A 26,378-nucleotide genomic window follows, 5' to 3' on the forward strand; every position below is an offset into this window, starting at 1 on the left:
AGCTCTGACAGGGCAAGCAATACCTCTGTGTGTGTAATATTTTTTTCAAAATTTTCCCTTGAATCGTCGTCTATAGTCTTATTTGATCCAATCTCGGTTAGCCATATATTAAGGGCATCTCTTTCTGCTTTTTGATCAGCCTTATCCTCATTCTGGTATAGTTTCTGATAATATTGCCTAAAAGTATCTAATATGTCTTCAGGTGTTGTATACTCCTTTCCCTCTACTTCAATACTAGTAATTGTGTTATGAGATTGCTTCTGACGTGTACGTAGAGCTAGCTGCTTCCCCACTCTCTCACCATCTTCATAGATTTTGTTACGATTTGCCTGGAAGATCTCAGCTGCTTTCTGAGTGAACCTGCTGTTTAGCGTGGTTTTTAGAATCAGCATTTTCCTCAAGGTAGGTCACCCATCCTCTCCCCTCCCTATTAAATTGGTATGCTCCTCCTCGATATTGGCTAGCTCTTGCATCAGTCACTTTTTATCATTGTCGACATCTTTCCTACGCTTAGCTACAAAACTAATTGTTTCTACCTTTAGGGCGGCTTTGAAGCAATCCCAAACTGTGTCCCTGGAGGCACTATAACGAATACAGTCAAAAAAGCCCTGAGTCCATGTTTTTATATATTCAACATAATCTTTATTTACCAGCAATTTTCTATCAAAAGTCCAGCTTGAGCGTGGTCTATTGAGATTTACAATATCAAGTGTGAGGGTCAGCGGGTTGTGATCAGAGAGTGTTTTAGGAAATTTGATTACTTGTGCTTTGTCAGAGCAGTCTCTAGTTATCAAAATATAATCGATACAGAAATATTTGTTATGTGGGTGTGAAAAGTAGGTGTAGCCGGGGTCAGTTTGTTGTTTTAAGTCCCAGATGTCAATTAAGTCTAACCTTTCCTTAAGTTGAGAGATGGCTTTAAACATTTTTGGCTTTCGTCCAGCATATGTATAAGTGTCTTGTGCCCCAGCAAAATATTAAAATCTCCACAAAATATCAATATTCCAGGCCAAGAATCTAGTTCCATTTCCAGTTCCTCAAATATAAAGGGGTCATCTTGGTTAGCTGCGTATACTGTACAGATCATTAAGCCTATGTTTAACTCTATAATAGCCCATCTACCTAAGGAGTCAACTAACTTACGTTTTGCCTGTCCCAAAAAAGGTCTGGCTAGGATAACAACCCCCCGGTTTCTTGATGTCTGGGTTGTGGTTGCCAATATATTGTATCCAGGATCTTTAATAAATCTCTTTTCCCCCAGGGTATGTGGGTCTCCTGAAGAGACAGTACATCAAATGAGTTTTGATTAATTATCCCAGATAGCCGGGCCCTTTTGTTCCTGTCATTGAGTCCCGCCACATTCCAAGAACATATTTTCAATTTATCCATAATCTCTTTTTTTTCCTTTATTTTGGCTTCGAAGAAAACCTGCTATTATGTATTTTTTCTGAATTTTGCTTTGAGTGAAGTTATGCCTATCATAGAGATATTTTCTTTTATTCGTTGTATCAGTTTGGTTGCTTGTTTGACTGAGTTTGTTGCATTCTGCTTACAATGAAAATAAACAGACCAAGTTATAGATATTTGGCAGAGTTGAGCTTGGAGTTTACAAGTGTAATGACAAATTGTAAATGTTGCTGGTATCTGAGGTATGAGAGTCAGCACAGCGTTTTCATTATGTAGAAACTGCTATTTGGTACCTTGTTGACATATGATATCAGGGAAGGACTAAATCTAGTGTTTCCCTAGGTTTCTTATCCCTCTTGATTTCTCTAGAGGAACCTCGAGTTCCGTGGGCCACATGGAGGTAGGCTTTTGTTTATGCCATTGTCCACAGTGGTTAGTCAACATCTATATATTTATGGTGAGAAGACAGTCATCAGGTTTTGATTTTTGTAGAGGTCATCCAGGCCATCCATTTCAGAATGATAAGAGTATCTTATGCATACCTGTAACAGGTGAATTTGAATGAACAAATCAGGTTTGTTGAGTGAATGAGGAAGATGCTGAATAATAAAGGAGGTTTGATGAGTACCTGAAGGAAGTCAGAGTTGGGTTAGAGGGACTGATGTGAAAGGTGGTAGGTATACCAAGCTTGGTTTGTCTTTGAGGAAAGAGGCAATCCCTTTACACATAGGCTGAGGTGATGGAGTCTTCATATTAGAGTGTGATGGTGGACAGTGCCAATGCTGCTGAGAGGTCCAGCAGTAATGGGGGGGGGGTAATGTGAGAAACTGGGTTGTTGGTTGACTGGGGTGTGAGTGATGGTAAAGCAACAGTCACATTCCCTTGCAGGGCAAACCACAAAAAGTCACTACATTTACCTGTGCTTAACTTAGAGGCAATGTATAAAGTACTTATGCTGCACACAAACAGTAATAGAGTAAAAACACAACAGTAGAAAAATCCCACACCAATTGAGAAAAAATATAGTACATTTAAATAAATTACTTGACACCAAAATGACAAAAAACAAATTAGTAGAGCTGAAGTTATGAATTTCTAAAGTTTTTTGTCAAAACTAGCACCTAAAAGATCAAAGCGCCAAACATGGACATCTGGTCTCGTGAGACCGGGTCAAAGGAAAAAGAATATGGCTGACCACGATGAAGAGCGTTTTAGATACAAGATGCGGATTGGGCCCGATGAGTGCTTACCATCGGACTTAGAAGAAATTCTGATAGAAATTGACTGAAAAGGTAAAATTCAGTGGGGTAAGGCTGTAGGAGGTGTCCGAGGAGGGAGAGTCATTGCCGCATGGCTTTGGGTCAAAGCTATGGTGAAGATTTCTACGTTTGGACATAGTATTCGAAATGGTGAGTCGAAAATCTTTAGCAGGACGAGGCACAGGGCTGCAGCCAAAGGCAGTTCCAGAAGATTGGATAGCCCTTTGGCGGAGGACCAATGAAAAGGGATTGCTGCTATGGATAAAAATGTAGCGGGTGAAGCTGTGAAGTCAATTCAACCTGTGATGCACCTCGGGCAGATAGGTGAGGAACCCCTTGGGGGTACAGGACTCAATCGGGCTGGGTCCAGGTGCGGGTTCAAGAAGGTAGGAAACTTTTATTTTCCTGTGGCTCTGAACAGGAGGCCAGCAGACCGGTCCTTGAACTCACGCTGGTAGTCTTGAGTTCAGGTGAAGACGCAGGACTCAACAGCAGGGCTGGCCTCTGAGGGTTCTAGGCAGGATCCATTCCTTTCCAGGAGCAGTAGCAGACTTGCAGAGTGCACAGAAGGTCACAGCAGCAAGCAGTCCTCTGAGAGTCCTTCCCCAGGCGCAGGAGTGAACTGAAGAGTGGGCCTGAAGGTCATATTGTTTACCCTGGTGCAGTCTTCTGGAAGGTGGGAAAACCTTCTATAAAGGTTGTTTGAAGTGCAAGGAACTACCCAACTCCTCTGCCCTTGCTCCAAGCTGGCTGCAGTGACAATGTGAGGTTGTTAGATCCTTTCTGTAAAGGTAGAGCACAGCCTATTCAGTTGCAAGTGGGAATATGCTCAGCTCCTCCCCCTCCATCCAGCCAGTAGATGACCCATTAAGACACACCCAGTCCCTTTAAGGTGTGACTGGGAGCAATTTACGAAGGCTGTCAGCTAAACTCAGTCATGTGGCTCAAGACAGACTGCAAGTACAAAGGGCTAAGTGCAAATAAATGGCAGCTTTCTAAAAGGTCCTTCGGGTATTGTGGGTAACCCCATTGTTATCCAACAGTTTTCTAAAAGTGGCATTCTTAAAATTGTAATGAAAACTCCGACTTTACCATCAAGGTAGGTTTATCATTACAATTTCATAGATAACAAACATGATATAGGGACCTACTCCCAAATGGAATTACAGCTCATTACATGTAATAAGGAATCCCCAATGTTATCCTTCGGGCGGGATATGCCCCACAGTAGTGAAAAAAACATAGGAGTTTTTCACTACCAGGACATGTAAAACTTAAAAGTAGGGATGGGCGGTGGAGTTCGCTTCGTTGGGGGAGTTTTTTCACTCCCCGGAGTACGGCAAAAACTACACCATCCTCCAAATTGAGAAAGATTGTCACCCACCCCTACTCCGGACGAGAGAGAGGCTCCTGTGTGAATGGATTGATAGCTGTCATTTGCTCAATGTTATAAATATATATAATGGAAGGTGTTACGCAAGGAAGGCAGCAAGTGAATATTAGGTCAATTATTTTGCCTTATCAGCTCGGACAACCTCTGCCTTGCCTTAGTTCCTAGAATAAAAAGGGTAAAAATAGGTGGACGCCTGTTTTCATATAATGCTGCTAAATGTGGAACTCCCTTCCCCTCTACATGCATACAGAACCCAATCACTCGGCTTTCCATAAAAACCTAAAAACTTGGGTTTTTCCTGAATTTGGTTTGGTAGTCTCTTAGTTTGCACCGTTGTCAGCGCTGAGATGCCCTCGGGTTGCTATGTGCTTAATAAATGTTTTAAATAAATAAATAAGTCTTCCTGATGACCCGTAATCCCAAATCCACTCGACCAGAGCAGCGGTGCTCGGAATAAGAACCAGCAGCTAAAGGGGGTGGCTTCTCTCCCTCTGCCACTCACCCCACTCTCTTCCATTCAAGTCCGCACTCTTTGGTCCCCCAGCCGGCCAGTCCTTTGGCCAGTCTGTCATCAGGGCCATCATCCAGTCAGTGTGTCCATAAGCCAACGAGGCATCGGCTGAATCAACCAATGATTTAGTCTTTTAGGTTACAAAGATTAAGTCTGACAAGCTGTGCTTTATCTTGCGTCTGCACACACAGTGAGGGAGTCAGAGCACTTCTGTTCAATGGACAGTTTGTTCAAAATTAAGATGTTTGTGAAAGGTGTTCATTCTGCCCAAATCTATTTGGCCTTCTATTAAACTTCTCGCAAACAGGTCCTAATTGAGATTCAGAGACATGAAGCGCTAGATGAGTTTACCCATACAATTCAATACACTACCAATTGTTATAGAAGTGCATACAGCTTAATGTCTTTTTCAGTGCAGCGGCTTCACTGTCTCTAACGTTTCTTTCCTGCAATTAGCAAGGGTTTGTGTAAATGCAAACAGAACATAACAAAAGCACCCGAGGGGTTTGCTCTTCTCATTGTATTGCACTGCACTGTAGCAGTTGTGTAGCACTTCTTGCCACTGTGGAGACGCTGAAGTGCTCTTTTTATAAATGTATCTGGGTTGTGCTCCATTCTAACACAATGGCAAAGATTTGTCGACCGGAGAACAAATCGGCATGAAAATTGGAAGTTCACTTAAAAAGTTTTACGGTGGAGCTGTTGATAACGTTTTAAAGAAATGTCCTCGCTCGCACAATACTACCCCGAACGACTGCAGTGGTTAGACTTGTTTCCAGCATTCCTCCAATACCTTTTATGTGTTTGATGCTTGATTTATTTGGTTGGCAGGGATGATAGGAAGATAGTGAAAATGCGGTTGGGTTGGTCTTGATGGATTGATTATTTAAAACATGTTTCACTTACCCCTTGGCGTTTCATTTCATGCAGGATACCAGCTGCGTGAAGCAGAGGAAATCATGAAATATAGACCTAGTTCCAAAAATACAGGGTTCTATAAGCCTATGCAGTTATATAGTATGGCCGATGTGTTATTGATGGTTACTTCAAATAAATATCTGGCATATTGAAAGCAGCCTAAGGTAGCAATGAGTATTAGCAATAATTAATCTGCTAAGTGCCGGCACCATGTATGGAGGTTATACAAGGTGCATGGACTCTGCATAGTAACTTAATTACATGACTGAGGTGGAGTACAGAGGTGTTTGGGTCCTGTCCATCTCAATTGGACACCTACATGTTGTGCAGTACAGTAGTCATCCTAGAAATGTTGCGATCAGGGTAAACTGGTTAGTCTGTAGCAAACTCATTTCTTTGATAGTCATTAGCTTTGAGACAATAAATATATCCGCAAAAACCTCACACGAAATTATCTTACAAGAAAAGAAGTTATTTGGAGGGGCAGAAAATTGTGTACCATTACACGATTGCATTTCAAACTTTTAAAAGGTGATCTCAACTGCATAGCATAACCACGTTAACTTGGAGCAGAAGACAGAAAACCTACTGTCAGATTTATCTGTGATTAGGCACCTTTTGAATTCTTGCAAAGGGTTTGAGTTACACGATACCTTCAGGTGAATGCTGCACTTGATGAATACTAAACATAAAATAATCTCCCGAGATATTAATGTGCATTGTTAGCCCAGCAGTTTTAGCTACATCGTTTCGATGTAAAGCTACAAACTAAGGGGCCGATTATGATGGCGGACGGACCTGAGTCCGTCCGCCTCCATAGAGTAGGAGGGAACCTCCGCATTGCTTGCGGAGTTCCCTCCTGTGCAATTAGGATGTGACCGCCACCCTGGCGGTCACATTCTCTATTTTTACCATTGCGGCTGGTGCGGCTTCAAGCTGCATCCGCCGCAATGGTAAAAATTAAAGCTGTGCATTTGCATGCACAAAGCGGCAGGCACCACGAGGTGCCTGCCGCTCTGTGCACGCAAATGCGGGGGGGTACCATAGGTACCCCCCATGTGCACCCCCACCCCCCTTCACCCCTGGGGGCCCGCAACGGGCCCCCAAACAAGAATCCGTATGCCTTTGCACGGCGGACATGCCGCCGTGTAAAGGCATTGAAATTCAGACATCCTAATATGGCTGGCGGTGTCTGATAGACACCGCCACCATATTAGGCCTTTTCCCTTAAACCAGGACCCACCAGCCATCCCAATGTGGAGGTGGGTCTTTGGTGGGTCCGCAGAGGATTTTCCGCATCCGCCGGCCCGGCGGATGCGGAAAATCCTCCACCATTATGGGCCCCTAAGTGCAGTGATAATGACAATATTAGTTGCACCCTTTAACATGTCAACGGTTAACATTATCAGCGCTACCATTTCCCTTGCCATATTGAAGGCCATGACATTTAAAATTAAGGCATGGATATAAGCTTAACACCCTACCCCAAAATCATGCTTGAATAGTTGCATGCGTATGCCACTAAGAGTCTGAGTGTGTGATTGGGGGTGGTTTAGATTGAATGATCGAGTGACAGATTTTATTGAGCCAGTAGTAAAGCTAATCACTGACTGCTCACTTTTTTCAGTGTTGGTATTTTGAGAAAGAATGTCACATTGAGGACGAAATTCATAGAATTGATTAATGCTAAACAAGTTGCAACCTACAGCACTAAATGGTCCTTACATGTCACTTTAGATTGTTAATACACCATCAGTAATATTATTGGGAATATAATTTGATATACTATGTGAGAAGTAGTTTGTGAGATTATAAGCAGGACGTCATGGATTAAAAGTTATGTTTATGACCTACCTGTACTGGTTCCATATTTTTTAAGGTTTGAATTGGAGTCATTATTGTTTTACAATAAATTATAGGTAATCTTTAAGAGATGTTCCTTAATTAATTTCAGACATTTCATAAATATTATTAGAATCAAACAGTAGCGGTCTTGGATAACAGTGTAGTAAGAGAACCCACAAATGGTTTGGAATATTTGCGCTGTGAGAAGGTGAAAAGAAGAGTGTGGAGTCATGAAGGTTGGCGTTTTGAATGGTGATGTGATGAAAGGCGGCATGATGGGGACTAGAGCTATTGGCATGCAGCCTATACCTTGTTGTACTATGGAATGCCACTCTGTATCTAATGAGATTAGGAACAATATGGCACTTGCCTTCCCCCGACATTGACACAAGAGTTGTATATGGTCCCGCAGCCTTCACATGAAATACTCCCAGCCAAACCCATTCATTTGGAGCTATGATTTGGGGGGCCACATATCTGGAGGGCTATAAAGGACATAGAAGTCAGCCTTGAGAGCTCTTAGCATTGCAACATTGGGTTTTCTTTATTTATAACTGAACAGAATTCTCTAAGAATCTATGGCCGAAGCATGCACGTTGACTATTATCCTCACGTTGAACTATGCTTGTGTGGACTCAATTGCAATGTTCTTGAGAAATTGAGGAAAGTGAAATGGAAAAGATTCCCACTGTCAAAGACAGAGTTGAGGTATCTGATACTCCAGGAGATACCCTCTATAAGATACTGGGATAATGGTTGAGGGGGGTAACACCCTACTAAAGTAGCAACCACAATCCTGGTTAGGGTGAAATGTCAAGCAAGCTCCAAATTAACCTGTGCGCAGCCCTCTGGAAGCTTGGCATACACCAGTCAGGCTTAATTGAGAGACAATGTGTAACGTATTTATGAGGTAGAACCGAAGATATGCAATTAAAAGCATTTAAGTGGACAATAGCACTAAAAAGCACAAAGCGTCACTCATGGCTATCTGGTTGTTGCGAGACTGGGTGACAGTCACAAGTTCAGGCTGACTGTGATGAAGCACAGACCAGATAGAGGGACCAGGTTAGTCCAGCTGAACGAGTAACCTTCAAAGTTCAGCGCAACAAGTTCTGTTCACGGTGGAAAGGGCCACAAGGGGCAGGGATTGAGTTGCTGATGGTCATTAATGTAGAGCGAAGAGCAGATTGAGCATTGCATGAAGTCCTTGCTGGAGCTTCACGTTGGAAGACACCACGAGCGGTTGATGCTGTAGTGCGAAGTGCAGATCTTTCGCTGACGGGAGTAGTTGGCAGCTGCTATTGTGCGAAAAGCTGGGTTCGCCGGAACGTCGCATTGCCAGGAGGTGCAGATGGCAAGATTTTCTACATGTCCCATTTGCATTAGCGAAAAGCCCAAATAATTTAGTGGAAAAGCAACTGAGGCCACACCAAGGGGTCTGAGGGGACCACTTGGGGATCAGGAACAAACTCAAGAAGAGGCCAGCAGGGCTTATTCAGGTCCAGGCAGATCAGCTGGGCAGTGCAGGTAGGCTCCGGAGCTTGTTTTGTCCATGTAGCTCAGAACAGGAGGTAAGCTGGATGACCCTTGGAGTCACTTCAGCCTAGGATGAAGGGTACATGTCCAATCCTTCTTTCAGTATGCAGGGCAGCAAAGTGTCGGTCCTTCTGGCAGCAAAGCAGCATAACAGTCCTTCTGAAGAATCTACAGGTCCAGAGGTGTACTGAAGAGTTGGTATCTGAGGTCCAAATATTCATACGTGGTGACATCTTCGAAGTGGAGAAACATCTAGAGGATTCCCTTTGAAGTGCCCTGGCTCCTGACTAGGTACAAGGGATATGCAATTTTTTGTGTGAAGGCAGGACATAGCCTATTCAGGTGTAAGTGGTGCTGTGCCTTACTCCACCCTCCCATTCTGCCAGTTATGAACCATCCAGGCACACCTGAGCTCTCTTTTATGAGTGGCTGTCTAGGAGAAATACACAGAGACCAACTGCCAACTAGACCCAGTCATGTGGCACAGAACGGGCTGCAAGCACTAAATGGCTAAGAGGAAAATACCAACTTCCTAAAAGTAGTTGTAACAAACAAGAGCAGCCCAATATGTCCACGTGAACTTGGGTAAAAATGTAGAAATTGAAAACGAATGCTCACTAGGGAAACATTTATAAATACAATCTAATAGCACAGACTTTTGTGCAGACTGAATCTGTATAAGGAAATGTATGATAAAACAGACACTTATTCTGTAAAGAATAAGGGCCTGATTACAAGTTTGGCAGTCTTAGGACCACTGTAGCATCCGCTTTGCTTCCCGCCGACTAGGCGGTACAGCCGGTGCACAGTCTAAATATTGAGTTTTAAATATCGATCTACAAAAATATCGATTTGAAAATATCAAAGGTACAGAATATCGAGGTCAAGAATATCGTTGGACAGAATATCGACCCTAAGGTAAGTAATATCTATTTTTTTTATATCGATGTAAGTAATATCGAAGTTAGTAATATCGATAGCATATATATATCGATGTAAATAATCTCGATGTTACTAATACAGATATTTGTATTATTGTTATGTATTTTATTTATGTATGTGTAATATGTCTTTGTTAAGTATTTTACTTGTTTTAAATTATATGTGTACTATTTTTATATATTAATAATGTTATTTGTAAGTAAATTTATGTTTTAGTACCGGAGCGGGTTGTGGGTTTATAGGGGAATAGGGTGAGAAGTAATTTAAATATACTAAATTAATTATTAATTTGTAGGAATTATAAATTCATTTTAATTAATTTTTGTGTTTATTTCTGTAGCAGGTTGTGGGTTTATAGGGGAATTGGGTGGGAAGTAATTTAATTAAAATTAATTAATGATTTATTTTTATTTATTGGTATGAATAATTATTTTATTTTTAATGAATTGTTAATTGGCAATTCATTATTTTAATTGATAATTACGTTTTTTTAATTGGTAATTGATGTTTTTAATTGGTAAATAAATGTTTTACTTGGTAGTTAATGTTTTAATTGGTAATTAATTTTGTTAATTGGCAATTAATATTTTTCATTGGTAAATCATTTTTATTAATTGGAAATTACTTTTTAATTAATTGGTAATCAATGTTTCATAAACAGTATTATTTGGTATGGAAAATATTGTTATTGTTTAATATTTTGTAATCGGTAATTAATTTTTAATAATTAATATTTTTGTGAATGAAACATATTTTATTGTTCAATATTTATTATTGGGTGACTAATATTTATTAATTAATATTTATTGGTATTTATTGTTAATGTATTGCTAATTAATTATTGAACTGTAATTATGTTTTTAATAATTATTAATGGGTATTTGTAAATTATGCAGAGTTATTTCAAAATGTAATTCTTTATTATTTTAAATACAAAAATTATTTATAAGTATGTTATATTTAAATTCTACGCTATCCTACGTTTTCCCTACTGTTTTACTCTCTGGAGTTGGAATAGTAATTTTTACCCCTATGCTATCTAACACTTTCCCTACTGTTTCAGTCTTTGGAGTTCGAATAGTAATTTTTACTCCTACGCTAACCAACGCTTTCCCTACTGTTGTCGCCTCTGGAGTTGGAATAGTAATTTTTACCCCTACGCCAAACAACGCTTTCCCTTACTGTAGCACCCTTTGGAGTTGGAATAGTAATTTGTACCTCTACGCTATCCAACGCTTTCCCTACTGTTGCCCCCTCTGGAGTTGAAATAGTAATTTTTACCCCTAGGCTATCCAACACTTTTTCCTACTTTTGCTCCCTCTGGAGTTGGAATAGTAATTTTTACTCCTGCACTATCCAACGCTTTCCCTACTGTAGCACCCTCTGGAGTTGGAATAATAATTTTTACCCCTACGCTATCCAACGCTTTCCCTACTTTGGGATAAAGCAAGATTTGATAAACTATCGACTATGAAAGATCATTCCAAAATAATTTTTTTGCACTGGGTGTCTTTGGGCCTTTGACAGGGTGATGGCCTGCCCACTATAATTTATTTATTATTTAGGAACTCCTCCCTAGGACTGTTGTAAATTTGTAATAGTAGCCCTGAGGTAGGCTGCTGCAACATTGTCAGCTAAGACAAAATGCGTTTTGAAATAGGCGAAGCTGAGAATCAGATTCAAATGCGTGGGCAAGGTTGAGAATCAGATTGGAAAATAAAGACCCGACATGCCACAAACTCAACATTGATTTGTTGGAGTGCTTGGAGAATATTTTCTTTTTATTTGGAATTTTAGAGCAGGGGAGGACTGGGTGACTCTTTTTTTCTCCTTGAGCAACTGACACTTGCAAGCCTATTTCGAGATATGAACATTTGAAATATTGCATATACTGTATCCCTAAGCCACCACCGCTGTTGTTTTTGTTAACACCCTATGAGCAATGGCTTGCCTTCAACAGGTTCGCAGGTCTACCTAAGTGGGTGGCACACCATAGGCTGCAGGCTCACAAGTAGCATTTAGTTTACAGGTCCTGGCTACATGTGTTACCATTTTACTCTTGATGTATAGGTAAATTAAATATTCCAATCAGGGCAAGCCAATGTTACCATGTTGTTAGGAGTGAGTACATGCACTTTAGAACTGGTTAGCATTGGTAAATTGCACAGAATCCTAAGGCCAATAAAGCACAGAGCCATACTGCCAACAAAAACTAGAACAGAAAAATATGCAGGAGTAAGGTAAACGTTTGGTGAAATACCACCCTAATGCTGACAGGTCTAAGACCCTCTAGATGCCAAGCCAGAAGAAATCATTGTAGGGCACAAACCTTTTAAGAAAAATAAAGTTTGAACCTGGATTGGCAGACCAATAAACTCAAAGGTTCCAGCGGCTTTCCAAAGCAAGGTAAGGGAATTGAGGAATATAATTGTAAATGAAGTTATGATTAAATGTGCCCATAAACCTCTTGATTAATGGTGCTTGTACCTGTATCACTTACATGGACAGGTAGTATATTTGGTGCACAAGTGTTCTGGACCATCAGATACATATGCTCTTTAGCTCTTCTCTATATCTAGGTATCGGGAGAAATAATTCAAGCTTCTGTTTTTGGCTTTCAGAAGCATTATCTTTACTGATTCAAATTTAAAGATCCCTAATACACACAGGCATCAGACAGCTGCGACAGTTAAGTTAAGGTTACTATAAGGAAGGAGACTGTAAAGAGTAGGATTGATTTATTTCTGTTGTCTTAGTAGTTTGACATTTAAATTAATTTTTCAAAAACAAAGGTGTTTTGGTAAATTTGTAAATGTGAGAAGAGGTTTCACAGATTATATTGTAAGGGATTTTATTCTGCAAAGAACTGTGATTGTATGAGCCATTTAATAAACATTGATTTGACTTTCCTTTCTCTATCTCGCTCTCTCTCTCTCTCTATTGCTGTCTCTCATTCTGCCGCTCTCTTGAAAATGCCTATTCAATCAAATGTTCTATTTTGACTCGACAATGACTGTATGTTCTATGGTGATCAAGGTAGCTGCCCTAATTGCCTTGCCCTTAACTTCTTCCCCTTAACATTTTCCTCGAACACCACAACCATATTACTCTCTCTACATATGTTTCACAGACTGGAAAGAGGGGAATGCAGCAGTGCTTTATGCCCTCAAACATTTTCTAGCCAAACGTTTTAATAATTATACATTTTGGAAACCACAAATCACATACAGGTTTAGGTAATTCATAGTTTCCCCAAGTTTATGTGGCCTGGACTAGTTAGAGGCAGTGACACAGCAGAAATTAGACTCTATCACCCTTATCACTTTAGTCAGTGACAATACAAGGACCATCCAGCAAAGTGAGCAGTTCACAATCACCTCTCCAACATGTTAAAATAACTTGTTACTTATAAAACATTATGGACTTCTATGAAGAAACAGATCTGCGTGGGTCTGCCTCTTATATACCACTTTTCATAAAATATATCTTACTAATGCATTTTCTTTTTCCTCTCTTCTGGCCCTTCTAAGTGACAAATTCTTCGCTCTTACATTCCTTCTTTTCCTTCAAGTAATGTGGTCGTAATCATTAGCCTGTTCCTTTCTTGTCATAATCATTAAATGGTCCTTTCTATGTTGTGAAATCTGCTATAAATAACTATTGTCTTACAACAGAACATTAAAGACCGAGGCTCTTTTCCGTCCAGTAATTTTTCAGTTCAGTAATTTTTCAGTTTTCTTTCTCCTATCGTAATGAGTTCCTCCGTAAGCCATTTTCTCTTCCTTTATTTACTGCTCTTTCTCCTTCTGATTTTAGTCACGATATACATTTTTATTTTTATTTGTCTATTTTTTTAAAACATTTATCACAATGCACATGTATTTTCTTTACATTCTGTTCCGCTATTTCTGCTTTCAGCTACTGTTCTTCACTAGTCTAGGACCTGTCTTTCTACTTGCATTGGCATTTAATTCACATTCAACCACAGAGTACATTTTTTCTGATTTCGTTGTTGTAGGTGACCTAATTCTCCATTCACAGTTGATCTCATTTTCTCTTTATGGTGTCCTTTTACTTGTTCTTATTGCATATTCACTTTGTTTACTTCACCTTCTATCTCCTAAGTGGTGGAGATCTCCTTCTGACAAGTGTTTGTGCTACTCATGCCCATTCTCAAAATTCACTACTGTACAGTATTTATTTCATATGTTTTATTGTACTGCGTGCCACTGGAAAGGCTTCATTGCACTTGAACAAGATTGGGTGTCAACAAAGAGTGGCAACATGATTCACAAGGCACAAAACAGAAGAGGCTTGATCTGCAACAGCAGCACCCCAATGCTTTCCTTAAATGGAGGTGGTTGGAGTTATGGCATAAAGCTTCTTCAAGTGGATTTCCAGTTTCTAACCATGAGCAAGGAATCTTGTGCTGCCCTTTTTTACTTTCCCGCTACTGACCATGGAGAGGAGGTTTAAGTCTGTGGAGAACAAAAGCCTATGTGATCTTTAACTTTGAAATGTAGTACTTAACTAGTCTGGGTGAGTTTTGAGTAGTGATCTGAAGGTGATGCTGGCTTTCTTTAACTAATTTTCAGCAGCTTGCCAAAGAAGAACAAAAGACAAGTGACAAAATGTGTGTGAAAATGCTTAGAATGTTTAAGAACTTGGGCAACCCCAAAATTCCAAATGTGGAAAATTTACCTATTCTCATATCTCAATGGCAGATAGATTTGCACCAGTTCAGAGTTTGTAAATCAAAGCCGCTAATATTCTTTAACAAATCGATTTTTCTGTACACCTTAATTCAACATAAGTTGTGGTAAATGTACGTTTATGCATTAGGCTTTATATTCGCTGGAGTTGGAAGGACTTACCACCCATTCAGGTTCCTCACTGGAACACCTTCATTTATTGACGCCATTATTACTAATCTTAAGTCTGATGTTGGAAGATTTTTCTCTGAGAAGGTTCAGCCGTATTAAGAGAGAACATGGCGGCAGACGGCTGAGCTGCCGCGGTGCTCCGTAATCGGGTTGCCGTTTACTCCGCCTAAGCCTGGAAAGTGACAGATTTTGATGGATTCCCTTGCGTATAACCTCTGCGTTACACAAAATACAATTTAGGCTGACAACATCTCACTTGGTGGTATAGAAATTGAGAAGCTTTGAGTGATGATTTGTTCGGCATACTTTTTACTGAAAAGAAAAGTCTGCTTTCAATCTCCATGACGGGGCTGTTGGTCGGCGTATCTAAGGCTGAAGGGGCGAGCGGAGTAGACGGAGCTCGCACGCCGCCTACTCTTACAGCTTCTAGCCCCCTGATAACGCCGCCAACCTTGCGGAGGTGGTCTGCAGCAGCCCTGGAGCTGCGGCGCGGGAGAAAGGCTCGCAGTTGTTGCACGCTTCATGCGCTGAGTCTGGCGTTTCGGCGGCTCGACTTACGAGACCATGTACACGGCTTGAAGTGGACGCCTTAGAGACCGAGGAGTCAGACGACGCTCTCAATGAGTCTGAAGAGCAAAATATCTCCGGAGGGGTTAAAAATTCCAACAAAGGTTCGTCTTTTTGTTCACAGCACCACCAGCAGCGCTATCAGCATCAACAGTTACAGCCTAAAGGTAAGGGGAGAAAAAATTACAGAAGGGGCAAGCTGTCGGCCAAAATACTATCAGGGGAGTCTCCTTCCAGCGCCAGCACTAGCATAAGCATTAACCCTGCTGTATCGCCCTCCGTAGGTAATAAACTCTCTTCATACCTTTCAACTGAAATTAAAGCAAAGGGCAATAGAAGGACAGTCAGAGGGAAAGCACAAACTAAACGTAATCCCGCTGTTTCATGTGACTTAAGTTCTAAAATCACTCAGTCGCTGCGCTCATACCTCAAAGCAATACCACAAGTATTGAACCTCACTGAGTCTCAGGCTACACCAGTACTTTCAGCATCAGATATGTCATCTACTGAGAATCTTGCATTAGCCCCAAACCCTTCCGACCAGACCCCTCTGGCAGATGGTCAAGCCCCGATTACTCCAATTACTGCAGCTGGTGTAGATGAGCCCCCTGAGCACCCTGTCCATACAGCCATGCCTCTGTCAGATTACATCTCACCCACCGACCCTCTGATCAATGCAGCTCAGGCTACTATAGACATCACTATTAACGCATTGGGGGCCGATGGGTTAAAAAACGCTGCCGGACCATATATGGGGGTAGGAGATAGACCAAATGACCCTCTTACTTCTCTTTTGGAGGAAACTGCAGCCGCGGCAAATGCGGGTATCGAGGCAGCAGGGGGGCCATACCCGCTAATCAGATGTTCTGATTTAGACCTAGATCAACGGCAGCTTTCAGACCTGGGCTCTGATTATGTTTTACCCCTGGAGGGTGGAGGCATTACAGCAGCCTCTTTATTACTAATGTTTTCCACCTTATCTCGCGACATTAAAAGGGGGTTTGAAGAGTCTGCATCTATACAGAGAGAGATTCGGAACTAATGCGAGTCCTTGGACAATAAAATAGATGGGTTAACCTCCAGAACTGGTGTCTTGGAAGAGACTGTTGGGGCGATGTCGTTACATCTGGATAAGGCAATCGAAGATATTGGCAAACTAAAGAAAGAGGATCAGACCCTAATAGACAGAATGGAGGAGAACAATGCTAGAAGGGGTAACATCCGCATTCTTAACATCCCAGAAGGAACAGAAGGATCAGATATTAAGAAGTTCGTTGTTCTTCTACTAAAAGATTCTCTTTCCTTGGATCAATCTCTAGAGGTCTTGGCTACTGATATCCAGAGGGTCCACAGGGACCCCTTTAGACTAAATCCACAAAGGTCGAAACCTCGTAAAATTTTGGTCAATTTTCACACCTACGCTCTTAAGGAGCAGATTCTAAATCTGGCTTTAAAACAAAGGTCATTACCTGGTAAGGGCTTTACTTTTCTTATAAGGTCAGATTTATGTAGGGTCACGCTGGAAAAGCAAAGGGAGTTTGGTAAGCGCTTAGATGCCTTTAAGAAACTAGGTGCAACAGCCCAGCTTATATTCCCAGCCTCATTAAGGGTTATGTACAACAATAAGATGATGAATATCAGGTCTGTTCAAGCTGCCGATGAGCTCCTTTTGGACCTAGGAAACAAGGGATCAGATAAATAAGACCCAGATCTCCTACTGATATAGATTAATCGTCTGGTAGTAGTATCTGGTGTTTATATCTATTTTGCAATAAGTAAAAGCATGATCTTAAAAGAAAGGTGGAAAGGAAAAGAAAATATCCGAACTAAATACTAAACACTAAATACTAAATACTAAAACACTAAAAACGCACGAAAAAGAGGAAAGAAGGGGAAAAAAAATGGAAAAAGTATATAATCATGTGTATAGATATAAAAATACATAAAGAAAAGAAAGGGAAAAAAGGGGAAAAATAGAAAAAAAAAGAACAAAACGGAAAAAAATTAAAATAAAAACTAGGAGTGGGAAATGTGTGGGGTAGAAGGTGGAAACAAGACAATTGGCTGTTAAATCTTGTACCTTATTCCTCTTAAGTATCTGTTTCTCACGCACTACTCACTTTAAGATAGGGAATTTTTTTTAAATTTTTTTTATTTCAAACTTTGACTTTACTGTTTTTTTCTTTCCAGGGGAATAGGGGTGGCAGCAACCCGAGGTAGGGGTGCCATCTACTGGACTTGATACGGTTAGATACAGCACGGGTTCTCTATGGGAGGGGTGGAGGGTGGAGAGGGCACAGGGTTGAGGGGGGGTTAAAAATCACTAGAAAATTCCTCATTTGCCAATATAATGATGTATTATGCTTAGTCAGTTATATACCTTTTTGTGATGTGCTGATAACTTTTGAAGGGGGGGTTCAGTATAGTGCTGACTCTTATTTTGAATTGAGACGGGGAGGTCTTCGGAACAGTTATGATGACTAAACTAAAGATAATCTCATGGAACGTTAATGGCTTGAGTACTAAACCTAGAGCTAGAACACTTCTCCAGTATCTTCGTGACTCAGACGCTCAGGTTATCATCCTCCAAGAGACGCATCTGGTTCAGGTTGAAATCGACGAATTGGTCAAGGTTAATAAATGGATTGATTTTGCGATCTCTACTTCTCAGTCCTTGACCTCTAGAGGTGTATCAATTATTTTTAAGAAACATCTTAAAATCAAGATCTTAGACTCAAAAGTGGACCCCGATGGTAGATGGGTTATTGCTTCTCTATCTATTTTGGGATTCCAACTAACAATAGTGGGGTATTATGGGCCTAATCAAGATGACCCATCTGTCTTGAGAACCATCTTTTTCCATCTTTTGTCTTACCCAGAGCCAGCAATATTGGCAGGGGACTTTAACATTGTTTTGGACCCTATATTGGATAAAAATCCTAATAACAGGTCTAAAGTCCCGTCGAAGTCAAGATCCTTTTTGATAAATGCAATGAAGCAATATGGATATGTGGATATCTGGAGATTAAGGGCAGGCTAGCAGCAAGGTATTTCATTTAGGAACTATAAGTATCATCACCAATCAAGGATAGATTACATTTTAATTAACCAGACGTTGGTAGACACTGTTAAGATCATTAAATACCTTCCCCTACATCTATCAGATCATTCAGCCATGCAACTGGAACTCACAACTCCTTTGACAGCGCCGGCAAGGATCTGGTCTTTTGACCGTTCACTACTCTCTCATTTTGAGGATATACTATTTATAAAAACGGAGGTAGTGCACTTCTTGAGTACAAACGTTGGCTCTGCTAATATTGGAATTTTCTGGGACTCTCTTAAGGCGTTTCTGAGAGGCCTAATTACAGCTAAAGTGGCCTATAGAAGAAAGGAGTATAGAGAGGCCGTTGCCTCGGTGGAGGCGAATATAGCTATGGTCCAGCTGGAGATTGATTCCAAGGCTAGTTCCTCGGATGATGCATTGATACCTTTGCACGAAAGATTACTCTCCTTAAAGGGTCAATTGGCCTCAACTCTCAACCTGAGATTACAAGAAAGATGGGAGGCCAGCAAGCTTGCACATTTCCAGTATGGGGAGGGTGCTGGAAAATTACTGGCATGGGAGGCCAAAACGGATCAGGCACGTAACAACATTGACCTGATTAAAGTTAATGACCTCCCCTTATCTGTGGATGCTGATATTAGAGCAGCTTTCAAAGAATACTTCTAAGCCATATACCGGGAGGATAAAACATTAGATGCTGTTACCATTAGGGATTGGCTTGGTAAAATTTCCCTCCCATGTTTATCTGTAAGCCAGAGTGAGAAGCTAGAGTCCGAAATCTCGGAGGATGAAGTGAGGAGAGCCATCCAGATTGCTAAGAAAGGGAAGGCGTCTGGCCCAGATGGCCTGCCAGCAGAAATGTATTCAACATTGGAGCAGGAGCTTGTCCCCTTTTTGACAATCCTGTTTAATCAGATTCTTATGTACGGGGCGCCTCCTCCGGAGTCATGGGATAGCGCTTCTATCACTGTAATATTAAAATCTGGGAAGCCATCAACGGCATGTGGTTCTTATAGACCAATCTCTATTTTAAACGGAGATTACAAGATATTCTCATCCATACTTGCAAATAGATTAGCCGTAGTTGCACCCTTCATTTTACATCCGGATCAGAAGGGGTTCATCAAAGGACGTAAACTCTTCCAACTGACACACGACTTGATAGGAGCTGTAGATCTGGCGCTTCTCAAATCTCTTCCACTCGCGGCTCTAACGTTGGATGCCACCAAGGCCTTCGACAGGGTCAACTGGTTGTACCTGTCGGAGGCCTTGGCAAAGTTCAACGTGGGAGGTAGATTCCGTCGTGCTATCGAACTTTTATACCGGAATCCTAAGGCCAGTGTTCTGGTAAATGGTGTATTATCTGACCCTATTGACATCTCGAGGGGAACCCGGCAGGGCTGCCCACTCTCTCCACTTCTCTTTGATTTATATGTTGAACCATTTGCCCAGAGTTTGAGGGACAGTGTTGACATCAAAGAGTTCACATGCGGGGGTTGGGAGAGAAAGGTGGCCCTATATGCGGACGATATTCTCATCTTTACGTCCGCACCCCACTCGGCCCTTCCTGCAATATTCAAATTAGCATCGGAGTTTGGGGAGATGTCCGGTTACGAGATCAAAACATTAAAAACTGAGATGATGACCTGGAACATTGATCAGAGCTCCTTTACTGAAGCCATTCGGCCTGGTAAGGAGATGAGGTATCTAGGCCTTGATGTTGTTGGCGACATAGATCAGATTGCTACTAAAAATTTCTCGAAAGTAGCTAAAGAATGTTGCAAGTTGCTCCAGAACTGGGCCCATCTCCCGTTGTCTTTGTTGGGTAGAATTAATCTTGTTAAGATGTCTATTCTACCGAAGATTACCTTCTTATTTAACATTATTCCTATATACTTTGAACCTCTTCTTATTAAAAAATTACAGGCTGACATTAATACTTTCATTTGGAATAATCACCTCGGCAGAATTTCTTGGAAGAAAATCAGGAGACGCAGAGATAAGGGTGGGCTGGTAGCCCCGGACCTGCAGATCTATGCTTGGGCTTTCCAGCTATCTCACGCTAGGATTTTATTAAAGAATCCATCAGATCATGGAGTTGGTTCCATTTTTTCTACTTTATTGATGGCAGAGGGGGTGAGCCAGTCAGGTTTTCTTTTTAAATTCGGAGATCCTAAGTTTTTAAAAAAAGTCAAACTGAAAGTTTTATGGGGTATGGCAAGAATTTGGGCCCAGTTAACTAAAGGTATCAAAATAGGGTCCTACGGTTGTAGAACGCCTCTGTGGGGTCTTCCGGAGTGTCCGGCGTGGCTGGGAGATACACTTGCGCAATCTATTAGAGATACTGGACTTCTGGTATGGGGAGATCTATTTGATAATGGCACTCTGCTACCCTGGGACTGTTTAAGAAATAAAATTGGCCCAAACTTTTCCAGATTTAAATACATGCAAATATTGAGTTGGTCCAGTGCATATAAAGCTTCACCATCTCGAGGAACTAGGTTTCCACTGGGTAGACATAGTAACCTTATCACTCTTCTAGTTGACAAATCTCCCACTAAGAAGGAGATCTCATTTTGGTATAAACTAATCCTGGAAGAACTGGATGGTGAATTTTCGCTTCCGGAACAGCTTTGGACACCGCATTTAATTACCCCCAACTTGCAAGACCTTTGGATTACATCATGCGGTATGATGTGAGACATTGTTAACCAGCATGGCTACGTAGAAACCATATCTTTACCATCCATCGAGCTTATTATTCGCCCGAACGACTTTCCAAATTTAATCAGGGAAATAGGGTGGCTTGCGCGAGATGTGGCCTGTTAGCCGCAGCTGACACACACATGTTTTTCGAGTGTCCTCTTCTTTCTCTGTTCTGGGAAGCCATAAGTAAGACCCTCTCGATATCACTGGGTACTAACATTGTTCTAGACCTCACCTCTGTAATCTTTGGCATTGTGGACAGTGTTCCAGCAGCAGCAAGGAAGTTGATTTTCTACACTATGCTGCTTGCTAGGAGAGAGATTTGTAAGAAGTGGAAAGACTCTCTTCCTCCCTCGATTAATGATTGGTACACTTCTGTATTACAGGTCTCCAGGCTAGACTTGGCTAGAGCTGGGAACAGCGACAAAAGATCATTCTGGTATCTTCAGAGGTGGGACCATTGACAACCTGGGTTTTTTTTTTTTTTTTTCCCCCCCAGGTCCAATGATTAAGCCATCAACCCCATCACTGGGCATAGCTGGACAGTGATGCTATTCTAGCATCTTTTTGGCTGCACTTCTGGGATCTCCATATGGTTTTCTGTCTTTGCAAAGCCGGTTTATACACTATTGCTGTGGGATGAAGGCCACGTTCCATTTCTATACTCCCCACCAGTTGAAAGAACTGAGACAGCATGGTGTTTGTATATCGGCAGGTTGCACAATCAGAACCTAGGTGGCATAGGAGGACAAAAAAAAAAATAATAATAATAATCTTAAGTCTGATGTATGTGTGAAGTGGACCCTGCAAAAGTGATTTAGGCATAAAGAGAAAATCACATTCTAGGTGATGTTAAGATTGCATGGCAACCCCCTTTTTAATGCAGATTCTTCGAATTTACTCACTTGTGAAATGTAAAGGAATATTTGGAAATCGCGTTATAACATTTTTGCTTATCAAGCCTTACCTCCAACAAAAGATCCCGTCAGTTTGCGCCCTGAGAGGATCAGCATTGGGTCAAATGACAACAGTTCTCCTGGGGGAGCCATTCCAGCAATGACACAAGTTCCATGTCCAGGTTGGCATGACATCAGCGCAGTAACCTGCAAGGAAAACAAACGAAAACCTCAACATGGTCCCTCAACATGGTCATACCAAAAAAATACAATATGTGTTCATTCTAGACTTCCACTCCACAATGAAGTAATGTACCTACACACATAACTTGATCAAAATAAAGTTAAGTTTTAAATGTTAATGGCTTTTCAACTTCCGTATAAGAGGATATTCGACTTAGATCAACTTTTCAATCATTAAATGCGGCTCTCCCCCATATCCCATATGACCTTCGAAATACTTGCAGTTAACCCCTTCCATGCTCATGACGAGCTCAGCTCGTCATGGCATATACCTCTCAGGTGCTCATGACGAGCTGAACACCCGTTTTCGTTGCTGTCCAGCACAGGAGGGGAAAGTAGTAAGCAGCGATGTGGTTAATGGATAAAAGATATACCTCTAAAACCGAAAAGACCTTGCAGGCATTCATAGAAAAATCTAGCACTGTACTATTGCAGACTTCCCATCATTAAGCTGCTTTGACCTATAAATAAATATCAAAACGAAAAAATTAATCAACTCATTGCAAACACTCTGCTTTAATCTAGTTCCCCCGTATTATAACCAAAGATTAACTTTCAGAATTCAGCTGGGCAGATCATCTTATTTTACCTTTCAACATAATTCCTGAAGTTCCAGAAAACAACAAAGAAGATGTCTGAAAATATACCTCTTCAAAAACCAAAGTTAACTTCCACTGAAGATGTTATAATTAGTGTAAATGTATCCTAAAGATCATAAACAACATTGCTGCGCTAACACCAAAATGCATCAAATCAAGGTGTGTGCAGCATGGTACACCAAAGAACAAACAAGAGCAAAATAACAACGAGACAACTAGGAAAAGTGCAGAGAAATGTAAAATTTCAAAAAACACCTAATGCCCTGAACAGACAAAGAAAAACAAAGAATAACCCACAATGATCAACGCTATTCACCAAAGCGAAATATCTGAATACTGTTGACTCCCTCTATCCACACTCTCCTGATCCACTTGGCCAAACCATGGATAACCCTTCTCTCACTGTGGATCCCATCTGTGCAGCACCAAATCTTAATTTGCTCACTGATGCATCGCAGTAGGCAGACAGTACCACCATGGCCAAAACTGATGTGGACCATTTCATCCCTTGGATCAGACATCTTACTCAAACCCAACGAAAATATGCTAATTGGGTAAAAGCCAGTGTTGGCTTTTACCGATGATTTGGGGAGCAAGTACAAGCACTTCAGCACTGGTTGACTGTGGTTAAGTGCAGAGTCCTAGGGCCAACAAAAACAAATTCAGCAGAAAGTGTGGGGGGTGGGGGGAGACAAAAGGTTTGGGGGTGACCCTGCAAAGAGGGACGGATCCAGCACAACCCACCCTCCAGCCTCAAGCGAGGAGGAACTAATCAATACCTTGATAAGCTTCCCTGTTTAGGCAATAGAACATGGACACGGTCCCTCTACTCAAGGGGCACTGGTCAGTTCTACGCCTATCTGAATACTGTTGACTTCCTCTATCCACACTCTCCTGAGCCACTGGGCCGAACCATGGATAACCCTTCCGTCATTGTGGACCCCATCTGTGCAGCATAAAATCTTAATTTGCTCACTGATGCATAGCAGTAGGCAGAAAGTACCACAATGGCCAAAAAACTGATGTGGCACATTTTATGGCTTGGATCAGACATCTGACTCAGTCTGGACCTGGTGTCCTTCAGAGGAGTGGCTGGGCCCTCATTCACCTGGATATGATGAAATGAGGACAACCACCACCAAGGATCACCTATTTAGTCTTGGAGAGAGTAGGGCATAACCTACCACCTGCCGCTGGGTACTACCTTCCCCTAAAGACATATGGGCCTCTAGTGTGGAGTTCCTGCCATTGGGTGGTTTCTTGTCATAGACCAGGCCCTTTGCTTGAGCCCCAACTGGGAGCGATCAAGGCAATAGGGTTAGGAATGGGTTGCCCAGGGTCTCTGCCGACCGGAACCCCCCAAATCTTAAGAGGGGCATGGGAACCCTTTCCCCCACTCAACTGGTGCATGCCTGGCTCACTATGTATCCCCCTGACCCTATTGGGGGACCCTGAACCACCCTCCTTAGGATCATTCCCAGGTACAATCTCAGACACTATGATACTCATTCAGAGGTGTGCCTTGCACAGAAGCTCCCTGGGATCAGTAAGCTTGGAGTCAAGTAAGTATTGGCGTAGTTCCGGAAAACAATGAATATGGCTTTGTTGAAATTAGATTGTACAGACCATCAAAAGTGTTTACTTCAATACCTTTCAACCAACCATCCAGTGCCTTGGAAAAGCGGTCCATAAAATCTACCTAGTATTGACTTGGGAGTCTGTGGCAATCCCTGTACCTCTTAAGGGTCAGCCTAAACTTAGCAACAATTATGACTTTCATAGGGGCATACTTTGCCTAGTCACCCACCTCAAATGTGGAAAGTGTGTCCTTCCCCATAACGGGCATGTGTTTCCATAAGCCACCCCTCCTCCAAGTACTCTTCTGCGACCTTGTGTACACCCAGTCATGTGACAAAGGCCAAGCAAAAGGCACAAAAAGGCAAAGGGCAAAAAAATGCCAACTTTCTAAAAATGGTATTTTTAAAATTGTGGTTAAAAACCTGAGTTTACGATTAAATAGGGCTCATCACCACAATTCCAAAGACACCAAACATGAAATGCCTACCCTCTCTCAATTGGAAATTAAATGACAGCTTATTAAATATAATAAGGAGTCCCCAACGTTTTTCTAAGGGAGGGGCAGGCCTCACAGTAGTGAAAAAACGAATGTCATCTTTTTCACTACCCGGACATGAAAAATGTAAAAGTGCATGCCCAGGCCTTTAATTACACAGCACCTTTCCCTATAGGCTACCTAGGGCCTACCTTAGGGATGACGTATTTGTAATGAAAGGGGAGTTTAAGGCTTGGCAATGGTGTTTAAATGCCAAGTCAACATGGCAGCTTAACACTGCTGTCAGGCTGGAATGGCAGGCCTGGGACACGTTGAAAAGGGCAATTTAAGTGGGTGGTATAATAAGTGCTGCAGGCCCACTAGTAGCATTTAATTTACAGGCCCTGGGTATATGGTATACCACTCTACAATGTTTTGGAGAGCCAGCACAAGTACTTTAGCACTGGTTAGGTTTGGTAAAGCACACAGAGTCCTAAGGCCTACAAAAATGAATTCTGTAAAAAGTGGGGGGGGGAGGCAAAATGTTTGGTGGTGACCCTGCAGAGAGGGCCAGGCCCAACATTTGCAATTTGTAAACATGGACTATTATAGATCAGCAGCAATACGCCTGAGCAGTAAGGTGCTGCAAAGTTCAATCATCTTGCCACACCCATTCAATATTTGCATAGACATATCAGGTGTAATACTGAGAGATTATGAAATTAGCATAGTAAAATACACTGATGATACACACTTATATGTATAAAACCAATCTAACAACTCAGCACTAAAAAAGCTATCTAAAAAAAACAGTTAATGAGATATGGTCATTTTACCTACAAAAAAATCTAAGTACGACAGAATTCCTCCTAATCTACTCCAAAGACTCGTGGCCTGATTTAGAGTTTGATGGACAGGGCACCCGTCACAAACATGACAGAGTACCCTGTCCGCCAAATTCTTGGTCTGCCAGCCTCATTCAGAGTCAGGCAGACTGTAAATATTCTATCGATGGATTCCCAGTTGGCTCGGATGACAGAATCCTTTGTCCAATGTCTTGACGGAGTAGGTCTTTTTTATAAAGGAATGTTTCCTATCCATCCCCACCAGGAAGATTCTGGTGTCAGGACCAGGAAAAAAACACCAAGATTAATAATAATGACTTACACGCTCTAGGAGATAACTGTACAGTTCGGCACAGCACAAAATGCAATTTTGGATATCTTAGGTGAAATTAAACTATTTCTCCTTTTTAACTCCTGTTTCAAAGCCTTGTTGGTTTTGTCACAAAGCCCCGTCTACCACTGTTAGTATATCGTATTGCATGAAAACCCATGGGTGGGAGAGTGGGAACACCAATGTATCTCCTATGAGATGCTTACTTTGCACAAAGCAATGCAGAGTACAGTTAGGGATCTTTGCTTTATTTTAGGCCTACTTTCTACTGGAAATAAAGTTTTGCGTTGGAAAGCAAATCCCAAATTAACAGTTTAAGCAGGTCTGCATCACTGTGTGACACAAATCTGGCATAAATTGCTAGTAATTCTACCCTG

General features: G+C 41.5%; 1 protein-coding gene across 1 annotated transcript in view; it reads right to left on the bottom strand.

Annotated features, from left to right (window-relative positions):
- The window catches only part of LOC144818537 (alcohol dehydrogenase 1-like), a 290,421-nt gene that overhangs the window by 114,277 nt on the left and 149,766 nt on the right, over positions 1-26,378 (bottom strand). Inside the window, exon 8 of the mRNA XM_078676057.1 lies at positions 22,002-22,137. Coding sequence (XP_078532183.1) covers positions 22,002-22,137 — 136 coding nt within the window. The remainder of the gene's footprint in view (positions 1-22,001; positions 22,138-26,378) is intronic.

Source organism: Lissotriton helveticus, chromosome 2_1 (genome assembly GCF_964261635.1).
Source record: "Lissotriton helveticus chromosome 2_1, aLisHel1.1, whole genome shotgun sequence".
Classification (NCBI taxonomy): Eukaryota; Metazoa; Chordata; class Amphibia; order Caudata; family Salamandridae; genus Lissotriton; species Lissotriton helveticus.